The sequence below is a fragment of the Poromitra crassiceps genome (assembly GCF_964638095.1).
Source record: "Poromitra crassiceps genome assembly, chromosome: 7".
In the NCBI taxonomy this organism is placed as follows: domain Eukaryota; kingdom Metazoa; phylum Chordata; class Actinopteri; order Beryciformes; family Melamphaidae; genus Poromitra; species Poromitra crassiceps.
The window spans coordinates 49,075,191-49,088,262 of record NC_139628.1 but is presented as its reverse complement, the minus strand read 5'-3'; the positions used below and the strand labels follow the sequence as shown (position 1 = coordinate 49,088,262).

The 13,072-nt window shown below is 46.3% G+C and overlaps 1 protein-coding gene across 1 annotated transcript in view; it reads right to left on the bottom strand.

The window, feature by feature from the left end:
- The window catches only part of adam19a (ADAM metallopeptidase domain 19a), a gene marked incomplete at both ends in the record, with an annotated part of 148,134 nt that overhangs the window by 63,285 nt on the left and 71,777 nt on the right, over window positions 1-13,072 (bottom strand). The window contains one exon of the mRNA XM_083640268.1: window positions 8,918-8,994. Within this exon, the coding sequence (XP_083496394.1) occupies window positions 8,918-8,994 (77 nt within the window). The remainder of the gene's footprint in view (window positions 1-8,917; window positions 8,995-13,072) is intronic.

Here is a 13,072-nt window from a genome sequence, read left to right as displayed (position 1 = left end):
TTAGCTGAACTAGACATATTTACCAGTCCGCCTCGTCCTATGGGTTTAGCTGAACTAGACATATTTACCAGTCTGCCTCGTCCTATGAGTTTAGCTGAACTACACATATTTACCAGAGTCTGCCTCGTCCTATGGGTTTAGCTGAACTAGACATAATTTACCAGAGTCTGCCTCGCCCTATGGGTTTAGCTGAACTAGACATATTTACCAGAGTATGCCTCGCTCTATGGGTTTAGCTGAACTAGACATATTTACCAGAGTCTGCCTCGCCCTATGGGTTTAGCTGAACTAGACATATTTACCAGTCTGCCTCGTCCTATGGGTTTAGCTGAACTAGACATAATTTACCAGAGTCTGCCTCGTCCTATGGGTTTAGCTGAACTAGACATATTTACCAGAGTCTGCCTCGTCCTATGGGTTTAGCTGAACTAGACATAATTTACCAGAGTCCGCCTCGCCCTATGGGTTTAGCTGAACTAGACATAATTTACCAGAGTCTGCCTCGCCCTATGAGTTTAGCTGAACTAGACATAATTTACCAGAGTCCGCCTCGTCCTATGGGTTTAGCTGAACTACACATATTTACCAGAGTCCGCCTCGCCCTATGGGTTTAGCTGAACTAGACATATTTACCAGTCTGCCTCGTCCTATGGGTTTAGCTGAACTACACATATTTACCAGAGTCTGCCTCGTCCTATGGGTTTAGCTGAACTACACATATTTACCAGTCCGCCTCGCCCTATGGGTTTAGCTGAACTAGACATATTTACCAGAGTCTGCCTCGCCCTATGGGTTTAGCTGAACTAGACATATTTACCAGAGTCTGCCTCGCCCTATGGGTTTAGCTGAACTAGACATATTTACCAGAGTCTGCCTCGCCCTATGGGTTTAGCTGAACTAGACATATTTACCAGAGTCTACCTCGTCCTATGGGTTTAGCTGAACTAGACATATTTACCAGAGTCTGCCTCGCCCTATGGGTTTAGCTGAACTAGACATAATTTACCAGAGTCTGCCTCGCCCTATGGGTTTAGCTGAACTAGACATATTTACCAGAGTCTACCTCGCCCTATGGGTTTAGCTGAACTAGACATATTTACCAGACTCTGCCTCGCCCTATGGGTTTAGCTGAACTAGACATATTTACCAGAGTTCGCCTCGTTGTTATGTACAATGGATGGCATGTGCATCTCATTTGCATAAGGCTATACATATCCTTGCCAGACGGGAATGTAATCAAGGGTTTCATTAACATAAATTGAGAGCTGACACTTCATCTCGTCTAACCCACAACAAAGAATTTGCAATTAAAATTAAATGTGGTGTTTAAATGCGACGGCAACAGAAGTGCTATGGAGGAGCTGTGTGTGCCAGATACACCGAGGCAGGGAGATAAAGGTGCCGAGCGGCAGAAGCAAATCCAAACTAATTGAGTGATATGTGCAATTGTCTTGATGATAATAACATTTAATATTTGATGATTACCCTGTTGGCACCTCTTTAATAATGTAAAGGGTGTTTCTTTTTTGCACAATTCTTTTGTCTTTGCTTGTACAAGCTCAACACACACAGAAATACGCCCTTGTAAATAAGGCCGCCTATTGCTCTTTTCAGCTCATTAAATCAGTGGAGGCGCTGACACTTGAGCGACCCTTGACCCCGGCCCTTGTGAGGGTTGGGATTTGTTGTGGTGGACAAACTAGCTTTCGCTAGGGTTGCCAACTTTCACGCAGAAAAATAAGGACTATACTATATTGATTCATATATTGAATAAATGTTTATATGCATTTCGACTGTAAAACTCAACATTACCTAAGAAACAAATCACAAAACAAATCAACCTCAGCAGCACCCAAGGCTTATATGGCAGTTAACAAGAAAATCAGTCCCTTGTGCTGTGATTCAGTGACATCTATTTCCTAGTAAATACAACCAGATAGGCATTCTAATAGATCAGAACACGATGTCCCATCAAAAGCTGTCATTACTGTATCAGCATTGGGAGATGCTTGTGGGACACTGCTGCTGGTTCTTCTGGGTGTCCTCCTGACATGACGTGAACGTGGACTCCTGACTGACACATGCTGCTGTCTAACGTCTGCCAGGCCACCGTGCACCACAGAAAACACATGCCGACATGTTGCAGTTGGCTTGTGAATCAAATCTGACGCTCTACAGTCAAATGAAAAATAAGTAACCCTAACCTAACCGGTTATAACCGGCCCCGTTTGTTCTGCGCTCTGGACTCTTTACTACTGACTATTTACGAACGCACCCAGTTTGTATTCATTTTCGCCAACACTGTCAAGTGTTTGATTGATTCCTCATATTCACATCTGTATTTCTGCAACTTGGATTGAGTTGTCACTGGAAGTGGAGCAGTAGGGGCAGCCATTTTCCCATCGGGTATTCTGCAAAGAGCCCGCCGCATCTCTGCTCTCTGATTGGCTCAGACCGGGTCAGAGCCAATCAGACAACAGAGGGTCAGCTCGACCCTGACTGATGCCTAAAACTAACCAATCTCACCGATGAAGGCAGCAGTACGAACCAACCAGACGCAGAGTAAACGTAGGGCAGGTTTTCACCACGCAATGGGAATTACGGAACAAAGCGCATCCCGTATTGGTTCAAAACGGGACGGATTTAACTGTCAGATACGGGACAACTCGGTCTTTTAAGACTAACAGTGTTGTCAGACGGCCTGAGGGCCTCAGACACAGAGGGTTGCTCTTAGATAACAGACACCAGACAAATAAATGCACTGATGGCTGACTCGTCCAAGAGGAATTGCCAGCATGTCCTATATACCATCCCCCTATATCCTACTGTATATCTGTGGTGTCTGCGTGTTCCAGCCCACGCCAGCTGGCATTCCTGGTTGAACCCCCTCCTCCCCTCTTCAGTCTCCAATCTATTCTCAGGATCTGTCTGAGTCAAACACCCCCAAGCCCCCGTTTGCCTTTCCATCCCAACTCACTCTCAACCCGTCCTTGTTTACTTCACATTAAAAGGGACAGTTCACCCCAAATCCAAAATACATGTTTCCTAGGGGTGCTCCGATCCGGCTAAGCCACGATCTGATCCGATTCCCATTCCTGGGGTCACGATCCGATTCCAGAATCGATTCTCGATTCCAACGATTTTCGATTCCAGAATCTAGACTCGGTTCTCAATTATGTAGTTTTATATTGCAATAATACACAAAGGTAAATCTAAGACAAAAAATGACAAATGTATTAATAATGCTATACTTCAAATTCAACTTCTGAAGTATTACAGTCAGGGCCTAAATTCATTTTGCAAACTAGGGGGGAATTCCCCCCTTATGTTCTTCAGATAAGATGGATTTATAGGCTGGGGGGATCTGTAGACTTTGAGAAGGATTTTTAGATTTTGGGGGGAATACATTAACCAGAGTTCTTAAGAGGTGGTGGCACCGTGGCAGTACAGTACACAAATTACATGAACATTTGGACACTTATTCAGCCGGTATCTTGCATGTTGCGTTCAGGTGCACTGTAAACATTTTTTTTTTTATTTTTTTTTACAATACGAAGAAGAATTTGGAGTTTGGAATCGATCCAGGAATCGTGGCATTAAGAATCGCGATCCTTTCAAGAATCGATTTTTTGGAGCGCCCCTAATGTTTCCTCTCACCTGTAGTGTTATTTATCCATTTACATGATTTTGGTGTGAGCTGCTGAGTTTTGGAGATATCGGCCATAGAGATGTCTGCCTCCTCTCCAATACAATGGAGCTGGATGGCCCTCGGCTTGTGGTGCTCAAAGCACAAAGAAATACATTTGAAAAACTCAACAACAGCAATGTCTCTTTCCAGAAATCATGACCCGGTTACTCAAGATAATCCATCCATGGACCTTGTTGTGAACAGTTTCATGGAGGAACAATTTTCTACTACTACACCCGCTAGCTAGCGTATCTACGTCTGGGGCACAAGTCTTGACAGGTGGTTAAGGACCGCCCCCCCTGCGTGATCCTCCCACGTGCTACGTCCTGCCGGTGAAGCTCCCGCTGTCACGTGAAAAGAAGCAGCTGGCAACTGCGCATGTCTCAGAGGAAGCATGGTGCTAGTCTACGGCTCTCCCCAGATCGGCAGAGGGTAGAGCAGCAGGGGGGGGAGAAATTGGCCAACACGCCCTTAGCGTCCCATAGTCTCATGAAAAGATCAAAACTCTAAAATATGAATCCTTGTAATTCTTTGGCATGAATTGGTCCACTTTATAAATGAACATTGGCACAAAATATCAGCTATAGAAATGTTGGTCTGAGCATTCAGACAGGCGTATCGGTCGAACCCCAATTCTTACCAGTCATACTCCAGACTTGTCCCATTGGGGGAGGCGGCCTGCTAGTAAAAATAAAACCAGTTCCCAGTAACATTCCCAGTAAGCCCTCCTCTAAGTGCCTGACCAGCTTCTCCCAGACTCTGTCTCTCTTTCTCTTGACCTACATTCGTGGGTCTGGAGCAAACTTATGAGTTTTGCTGGGACTTAAAATAAACACAAGCTGTGCCAAGTTGACATCCTGCATTATTAACTGGGACTCCCTCCCTGGACCGAGTGCTGTGTCTAAGCATGACGACCACGTACTGCCAACATTAAGCTGTGGAAAGGGGGGGGGGGGGGGGGGGGGCATGTGTCATAGAGGAAAATAATCAAATTCCGCCTTTAACACGTTAAGTGCCATAGCCGAGGTATCTCGTCTTACATAATCCAACGCTTGAGTGCCAGAGCCGAGATATCTCGTCTTACATAAACATTTTTTTTTTTGACGGTGGGACATCAATCAACAACTTTTACATCTTCGAGATCACTATTGGAGCAAGAGAATGTGTATAATCTATTTTACCGACCCACTAAGTGTTGACAGTGCTCCCCCAGACGAGCGAAATCAAAGAAAAAACTGCCGCGGGAGCAATTGCCATTCAAGGAAATGGCGAGGCGATTTTACAGTAATCCATTCCGAGAGCGGCCGCGCACCGGCAGCAGCACACAGAGAGCGGAGAGCGATTTGCAAAATAGATTATAGGTGAAACACACTTTGAAACACCTCAGAAAGGCCAGAATCAACATCTGCCCATCGCCCACGCATTCCCCGGCCCATCTTGACTCGCACAAGGAGCGTCCGCACGCAGGCAAGCAGGCAGGCAGGCAGGCAGCAGCAACGCGCTTCTGACACGCCCGCTGTAGAGCCAGGAGGAAGGAGGAGAAGACACACGGAGGGAGGAGTTTGAATGAGAGGGGTGTTTCCTGTTGTTATGGAGGAAATTACTGTTCAAAACTATTGTTTAGAATGTCTGACGGTCTTACTGATGCCAAAAATGAATGGTTAAAGTGACTGTTCTATCGAATTCACAAAAAGCCATTTATCTCTGAATAAATTTCCAGACGCTGAAACCATGCTGTACTCAACGGCTAATATCTACATAACTACTAACTCTGCAAACTAACTCTTTTAGACAGAGAAAGCACACATTCTATTAGTTATTTTTAGATGATTGGTGTTCATGAATTCTTAACAGAAAATAATCCTCGGCTCTTGTAAAATGAGCCAGAATCCTCAAAAAAAAACCTGGCACAACTTACCTACAGGATGAAAAAATGGCTGGCACTCAATGTGTTAACCACGATTTTCTGGTGCGTTTTGTACATTTATTGTACAATATATACTGGCATTCTGTGACCTCTCACTCAGAGATTAAAAATGTGATTTTCAGAAATGCTTCAAAAGTCATGAAAAAAAAGTGGTCCTCATTTGGGAAGATTATCTTGCTGAACACAAAGTTCACAGTTACACACACTTTTGTTAACCACAGACCTTATTTCATGCATTTACCCAAAATTAGCATATGAAAATTTCATTGCCCAAGAACCAGGAAGTGCAGGGATTTCTGGATGATAAGCCTACAAAAATATGTCATCCCTGCAGTACTCTACAAATAACAGTATGAAATGTGTGTACAAAATTATATATACCATATATATACAGTATTTATATATATCAAATAGGAGTCTACCAAAGTAGTTCGTTTGTTTACCATGGTAGTTTCCAATTCCATTTTCCAGTAACTAAAAAAGACAAATCTGTTTCTATAGCAGATAAGCAAGCAGTCAATCAGTGTTGATATTTCTAGATGATGTGACTTGGCTTATATACAATAGCTAGTAAATAGCTAGTCTGGAAGTTGTGACACCAAGTGGACTGACATTTGTAAGTGTATTTCTTCTCCTCGGGCTGTTTTTGTTTTTCAGTGGCAAACTGAGAGCAGAGGGCTGGAACGAGCGCAGTGACTAGTGACGCACGTCAGACAGGGTCACCCCCGCCTCACGTCAGACAGGGACAGGGTCACCCCCGCCTCACGTCAGACAGGGACAGGGTCACCCCCGCCTCACGTCAGACAGGAACAGGGTCACCTACGCCTCACGTCAGACAGGGTCACCTCTGCCTCTGGGTTGGGATGTCAGGTACCACGACACATCTCCCACAGAGACGGAGAAACAGCCATTTAATTTGTATCAAATCAGGAGATTAGTGGGAGAAATGACCAATCGGGAGCACAGCGGGGGAAAGGGTTAAAAATAGGGAGACTCTCACAAAAATGTCCTTCCCTTCTCGTTCTCAATCATGGCCGCTTGTCTGTTCCACACACTGTATGCCACCATTGTCTCTTTGGTTTCTTGTTTTCCTATCTGTCTGTCTGTGTCTGTGTGTGTGTGTGTGTGTGTGTGTGTGTGTGTGTGTGTGTGTGTGTGTGTGTGTGTGTGTGTGCGCGTGCGTGTCAATTGTGCCGTTTGTCTCCTCTTACTGAGAGGCATTGATCCGTTTCCAGGCAACTGAAATCCTATGCAGCCACTATGTACATTACTGCCTTTGATTGGCTTATTGAAACGTGTCGGGCATATTGACGGCATCGTCCGATTGGCTCATTGAAACGTGTCGCGCATATTGACGGCGGGGGTCGTCTGTGGAACACAGCGTGCGCCGAGAGCAAAAACCTTCGGCTCTGCGTCCCAAATGTACCAATTTGTGTTGTGTTTCCCCGTGTGACGTATCGCACACTCGTCTTTCAACTGGGGCTGCAGCCAACTACCCATTATTTTCATTTTCGATTCATCCGGTGGTTATTTTCTCGATGAATCGATTCGTTGTTTGGTCTATAAAATCTCAGAAAAATGTAATTAAGTGTTTCCAAAGCCCAAGATGACATCCCCAAATGTCTTGTTTTGTCCACAACCCAAAGATATTCAGTTTACTGTCATAGAGGAGTAAATAAACCTCATGACTATTCTATACTGTGGTCTCATGACTATTCTATACCAGGATGTATTTCTGGAGGCCTTCAGGAAGCAGTATGGGGGTGTAATGAACAGGCAGGGCGTGTTGTTCACACCACCTCTGGGCTGATAGCAGCGTGTTACGTGCTCCACCTCGGGAGTCTCGGCACGGCTTCTTTGGACTAGAGTGCGAGCGTCCCTTCATGTTATGCCGAGGACGCCGCCATAACCTCCGCCGGCCTTGAACCTTGTTTCCGCCGCCCCCCGTGGAGCCCGCGCCGCACATTCAGATTAGCCTCGCGTCTCGTTTGTAGGCCCAGAGGTGCCTCAATTACACATTTCTGGCCCCGCGCTCTGTACTGTAGCTGCATATGAGAACAAGCTGGAGCTCCCGCTCTAACAGAGAGCCAGAATTCCATAACTACGAAGCGTTCATTTTGACCGCTAGATTCAAAACTCTATAATCTCTCGTGATCAATACCAAAGTGAGAGAGTAATACATTTATTGTGTTAAGATATCTTTTAAAAAGATGAAATAATATCAAAATGTGAAAAGATAGGCTAAAAATATGCCTAGAAACCCTGGGAAATTCAGTGAGGTCAAAATGACCGCCTATGGCTGTTCTTTTGTGTAATATAAAAAACTATTTTAAATTAAAAATACAGACACTTTTAGGAAAAGGCAGGTACAGTACCAGCACCATTGTAATTTTTTATTGCGACCATGTGTTTTGCCACCGCCTCGCTTATCTGTCATCGCCTTCACAGCCAAGGCTGAAACTCTGACCAAAACGGTCATGAAGAGATCGCATAAATATTCAGAATTGGGCATTGTCCTTCCTTCTTTATTCACCTTATCATTTGCCCATATCAGGATGCTTCTGCATTACATCATTTTGTAATCCTTATTCCGTTTTAGACCCGCAAGTAGATTACTCCTACCTTCATCATTTTTAGACTTGCCAAAAAGCTGTTTTCAAGCAAAAAAAACTAACCGTTATAAAGATTTAAGATTTTTTCGGATGAGAACATAACATTCCAAATATGTGACCAGTTTATCAGAATAACGCCCATTTGGACATTTTTAACAAACAGCGAGGACTGATTTAACCCCCCAGTGATACTTAGTGATTTAACCCCCCAGTGATACTTAGTGATTTAACCCCCCAGTGGTACTTAGTGATTTAACCCCCCAGTGGTACTTACTGATTTAACCCCCCAGTGATACTTAGTGATTTAACCCCCCAGTGATACTTAGTGATTTAACCCCCCAGTGGTACTTACTGATTTAACCCCCCAGTGATACTTAGTGATTTAACCCCCCAGTGGTACTTACTGATTTAACCCCCCAGTGGTACTTACTGATTTAACCCCCCAGTGATACTTAGTGATTTAACCCCCCAGTGATACTTAGTGATTTAACCCCCCAGTGATACTTAGTGATTTAACCCCCCAGTGATACTTAGTGATTTAACCCCCCAGTGGTACTTAGTGATTTAACCCCCCAGTGATACTTAGTGATTTAACCCCCCAGTGATACTTAGTGATTTAACCCCCCAGTGGTACTTAGTGATTTAACCCCCCAGTGATACTTAGTGATTTAACCCCCCAGTGGTACTTACTGATTTCGCTCCACTTGAAGCGCCAGCTGCAGGTCAGTGGATGACAGCACTATTTCCCCTCTGTCTGGGTATTGGTCCTGTGGGGGGAAGAGAGATCTGCTCAGGTCACTGCACCAGGGGTAAGGAAGGGGGGGTCTGCTCAGTGCAGCGATATGTCACAAGAGTTGTCTTTTCCTGGTTTGAGAGGCTGCATTACAGTAAAGTGATGTCATTTTCTGAACTTAACTTACCAGACTGTTCTAGCTGTTCTATTATTTGCCTTTACCCACTTAGTCATTATATCCACATTACTGATGATTATTTAGCAAAACTCTCATTGTGTCAATATTTTGTGAAAGCACCAATAGTATGAAGCCCTGTTTATGCAATTTATTTTGATCACAGTCTTGTTTTAATAAAAGTGCTTGTGACGTGTGGCTTTGACTTTGACAACTGAACATTTACAACAAAGCAACACAAGTGTGATGTCATTTGTGCATAGACATCACTGGTCCACGACTTAACTCAAATCAACTCTCAATAACTGTCAAACTAAATGAATGACTGCAAAACTGTTGACGGTTTTCAGATATGTGTGAGATTATGTGCAAAATACATCAGCATTGTTTTTTTGTGGAGTTCTCCTTTAAATGTACTTTGTGTGCACTGTGGAGAACATTTTTAGTGAGCTTCAGTCATCTTGTACATACTCATTCCTCATTTCCAGAGCTACGATGAGGAACAGCATGGCTTGAGCTGAGAAAGAACTCTACCAATCAACATCATCATGGGTAAGTAGCAAATAAAATGTGAACTATCCCTTCAAGTACAGTAACAAAGTATTTGTACTTAGTTACTTCCCATCTCTGGCCACGTATCAGATGGAGCTGCTCTCTGTGCTCTAGTGAAGCAGAGCTAACACAAGCCCCCGCAGGCGGAGGGGAGCTTATTAGATGGATCAAAGCCTGTCTGATGTACACGCTAGAATATGATGAGTGAGTCCCCGCGGTCCTCTCCTCCTCCTGAGAGGGCGCCATTTTCATAGCAGGTTACGAGTGCTAATCGTGCAAAGGGTGTGATGTATGGGCTCCTGGCATCTTCGATGTGACCGCGGGCAGCCAGGCGCAGTGGCAATGATTCAGCTCTATTAAGGCCCATCACACGCCTTGCTGGCTGTCCTAATACACATCATTCATGTAATGACACCACATTTGCATTCTGCATTTCATGTTAGCAGAGCGCAGAAAGCTGCCGCCCCGCGAGGCAACGCTGCGCACGGGCGGCCTCAAACGGGCAGCACAAGAGCTGGATTTTCGGGGAGGCCTAGAAATAACGTACAGTACATTTCTTTCTTAGCGTGAGTCCGGCTTCCTCTGGACGCTGCAGCAGTAGCTCCACACTTAATGGATCTCACTCTTACACACACCAAAGGCGAGAAAATGCTTCACTCGCGCCAGTTTGAACACGCGCCAACGTTGAAACATCTCAACATCTCGAGCGATGCAAAGATATCATATCTCTAGCAAAGAGAACGCTTGCCCTGCTTGTACTTGCACTGGGGCGTAAGATATATGGCCCAGTGTCTTTTGTATCCACAATCAAATCAGATAAAACTAGTGCAGTGCCCGTTCAAAACAGGCCAGCCTGCAGCCACTGCTCATCCAAACAACTTCAATCACTTGCTCCGCCTCAGTTTTTTTCTCTCTCTGGCAGGAGGGAGTGGGGGGTGGTGATGGGTGCAGGGCTGGGGGGCGTGGGTGGCACGGGGTGGCTGGGGTGAAGTGGATTTGTTGCAGGCTGCTCTGAATCACAGCCTCTTCCAGCTGTGTGCCATGTGTGTGTGTGTGTGTGTGTGTGTGTGTGTGTGTGTGTGTGTGTGTGTGTGTGTCTGTGTGTGTGCTTGCACGCACGTGGCTAAATGACGTGAAGAGCCTCTATAATTAATCTATGTCAAGTGTGTGTCAGAGCGGCTAAAATTAAACAAGTTTTCTTCTGAGAGCAGAGGACAAGAGCGGTGGAGGTGGGAGGGAAGGGGAGGGGAGGGGAGGAGGGGGGGCAGAGGACAGGAGCGGTGGAGGTGGGAGGGAAGGGGAGGGGAGGGGAGGAGGGGGGGCAGAGGACAGGAGCAGTGGAGGTGGGAGGGGAGGGGGGGGCAGAGGACAGGAGCGGTGGAGGTGGGAGGGGAGGGGGGGGCAGAGGACAGGAGCAGTGGAGGTGGGAGGGGGGGGGGGCAGGGGACAGGAGCAGTGGAAGTGGGAGGGGAGGGGGGGGCAGAGGACAGGAGCAGTGGAGGTGGGAGGGGGGGGGCAGGGGACAGGAGCAGTGGAAGTGGGAGGGGGGGGCAGGGGACAGTGGAAGTGGGAGGGGAGGGGGGGGGCAGAGGACAGGACGGGAGGGGGGGCAGAAGACAGGAGCAGTGGAGGTGGGAGGGGAGGGGGGGCAGGGGACAGGAGCAGTGGAAGTGGGAGGGGAGGGGGGGGCAGAGGACAGGACGGGAGGGGGGGCAGAGGACAGGAGCAGTGGAGGTGGGAGGGGAGGGGGGGGCGGCGGTGAGGTAACTATTACCGTTCCCCTCCACCCTCCGCGGTGGGGTGTCAACACTGTGTGCCATGTTCTGTCAGGCCCTTGGCTCAGTTGGCTGGGAATCATTATTTTCAATAATGCACCCGTCAATTCTGTTCCTGTGTCTTTAGATACACTTTCACAATGACAAAAACAAACATAAAACTCTGCTCCGTTGTTATAGATACCCCGAAGATTTTTTTCAACCGATATCTAACCGAATGAGAATTAAACATGCAGCATGTCGAATTTAGGGCCGGGCGATACGGACAAAATCAAATATCACAATTATACTTTTGACCAAATACTTTGATGTTGCAACAATACTGTAGTGGTGACGACTGGCACTTTCACAAAATATTTACACAATGGGATTTTGTGTGTTGAGACCCATTGTAAAATTAATGGAAAATACTGTAGCACCCCAATAGATAAAAAAAAAAAAAAACATGAGCATATATATGCATATATGTGATGATGTACATACACGATCGGATTTGTGAAACACAATTTCTTTTTTAATTACGATTTCCCTCTCACTGGAGTTGCAGCCAGACTGCGGGAGCTCCGCCCCCAGCTGATTCGGCCATTAATCGAGCCCTAATTACCTCATTAAAAAATCTGGCTCCGTTAGGTCACCTGCAGGGCTGCTCTTTACACTCCCTGAAAGATTCAGCGCGATCGCATGTAAAATGACACACTCACAGACAGAGTGGAACACTCACAGAGAGTGGAACTCACAGACAGAGTGGAACACACAGACAGAGTGGAACACTCACAGACAGAGTGGAACACTCACAGAGAGTGGAACTCACAGAGAGTGGAACTCACAGACAGAGTGGAACACTCACAGAGAGTGGAACACTCACAGACAGAGTGGAACACACAGGCAGAGTGGAACAGTCACAGACAGAGTGGAACACTCACAGACAGAGTGGAACACACAGAGAGTGGAACACTCACAGACAGAGTGGAACACTCACAGAGAGTGGAACACTCACAGACAGAGTGGAACACACAGGCAGAGTGGAACACTCACAGACAGAGTGGAACACTCACAGACAGAGTGGAACACTCACAGACAGAGTGGAACTCACAGACAGAGTGGAACACTCACAGAGTGGAACACTCACAGACAGAGTGGAACACTCACAGACAGAGTGGAACTCACAGACAGAGTGGAACTCACAGACAGACTCTGTCTGTGAGTGTTCCACTCTGTCTGTGAGGACGTGGTCGAGGCTGTGATGCTGCCTCATGCTGTGACAGACAGGCAGCCAGCCAGGCTCATTACATGCATCAGTGCACCCGCCTCCTCTCCACCATTCATACGCTCATCAAATCTCCCACCTGACAAAAAACTACACAAACTCAAGAAGCCACCGAATCAGTGCCAAGTCCTCCTTCAAACAGATTCTGTGTCAATGTGATTCCACAGGAGGTTGGTGTTTGGGAGGGGAAAGCGGACAGAAATGAGGGTTTTCATATGAATATATCTGAGGCTATGCTGCTGCCCATTTGGAGGGCTTTTTGTCTGCTTCATATGCAAACAAGCCGGCTTTGCATTTCGCCCACCACACCAAACATGGGCCCAGCATCAGCATTCCTAATGAA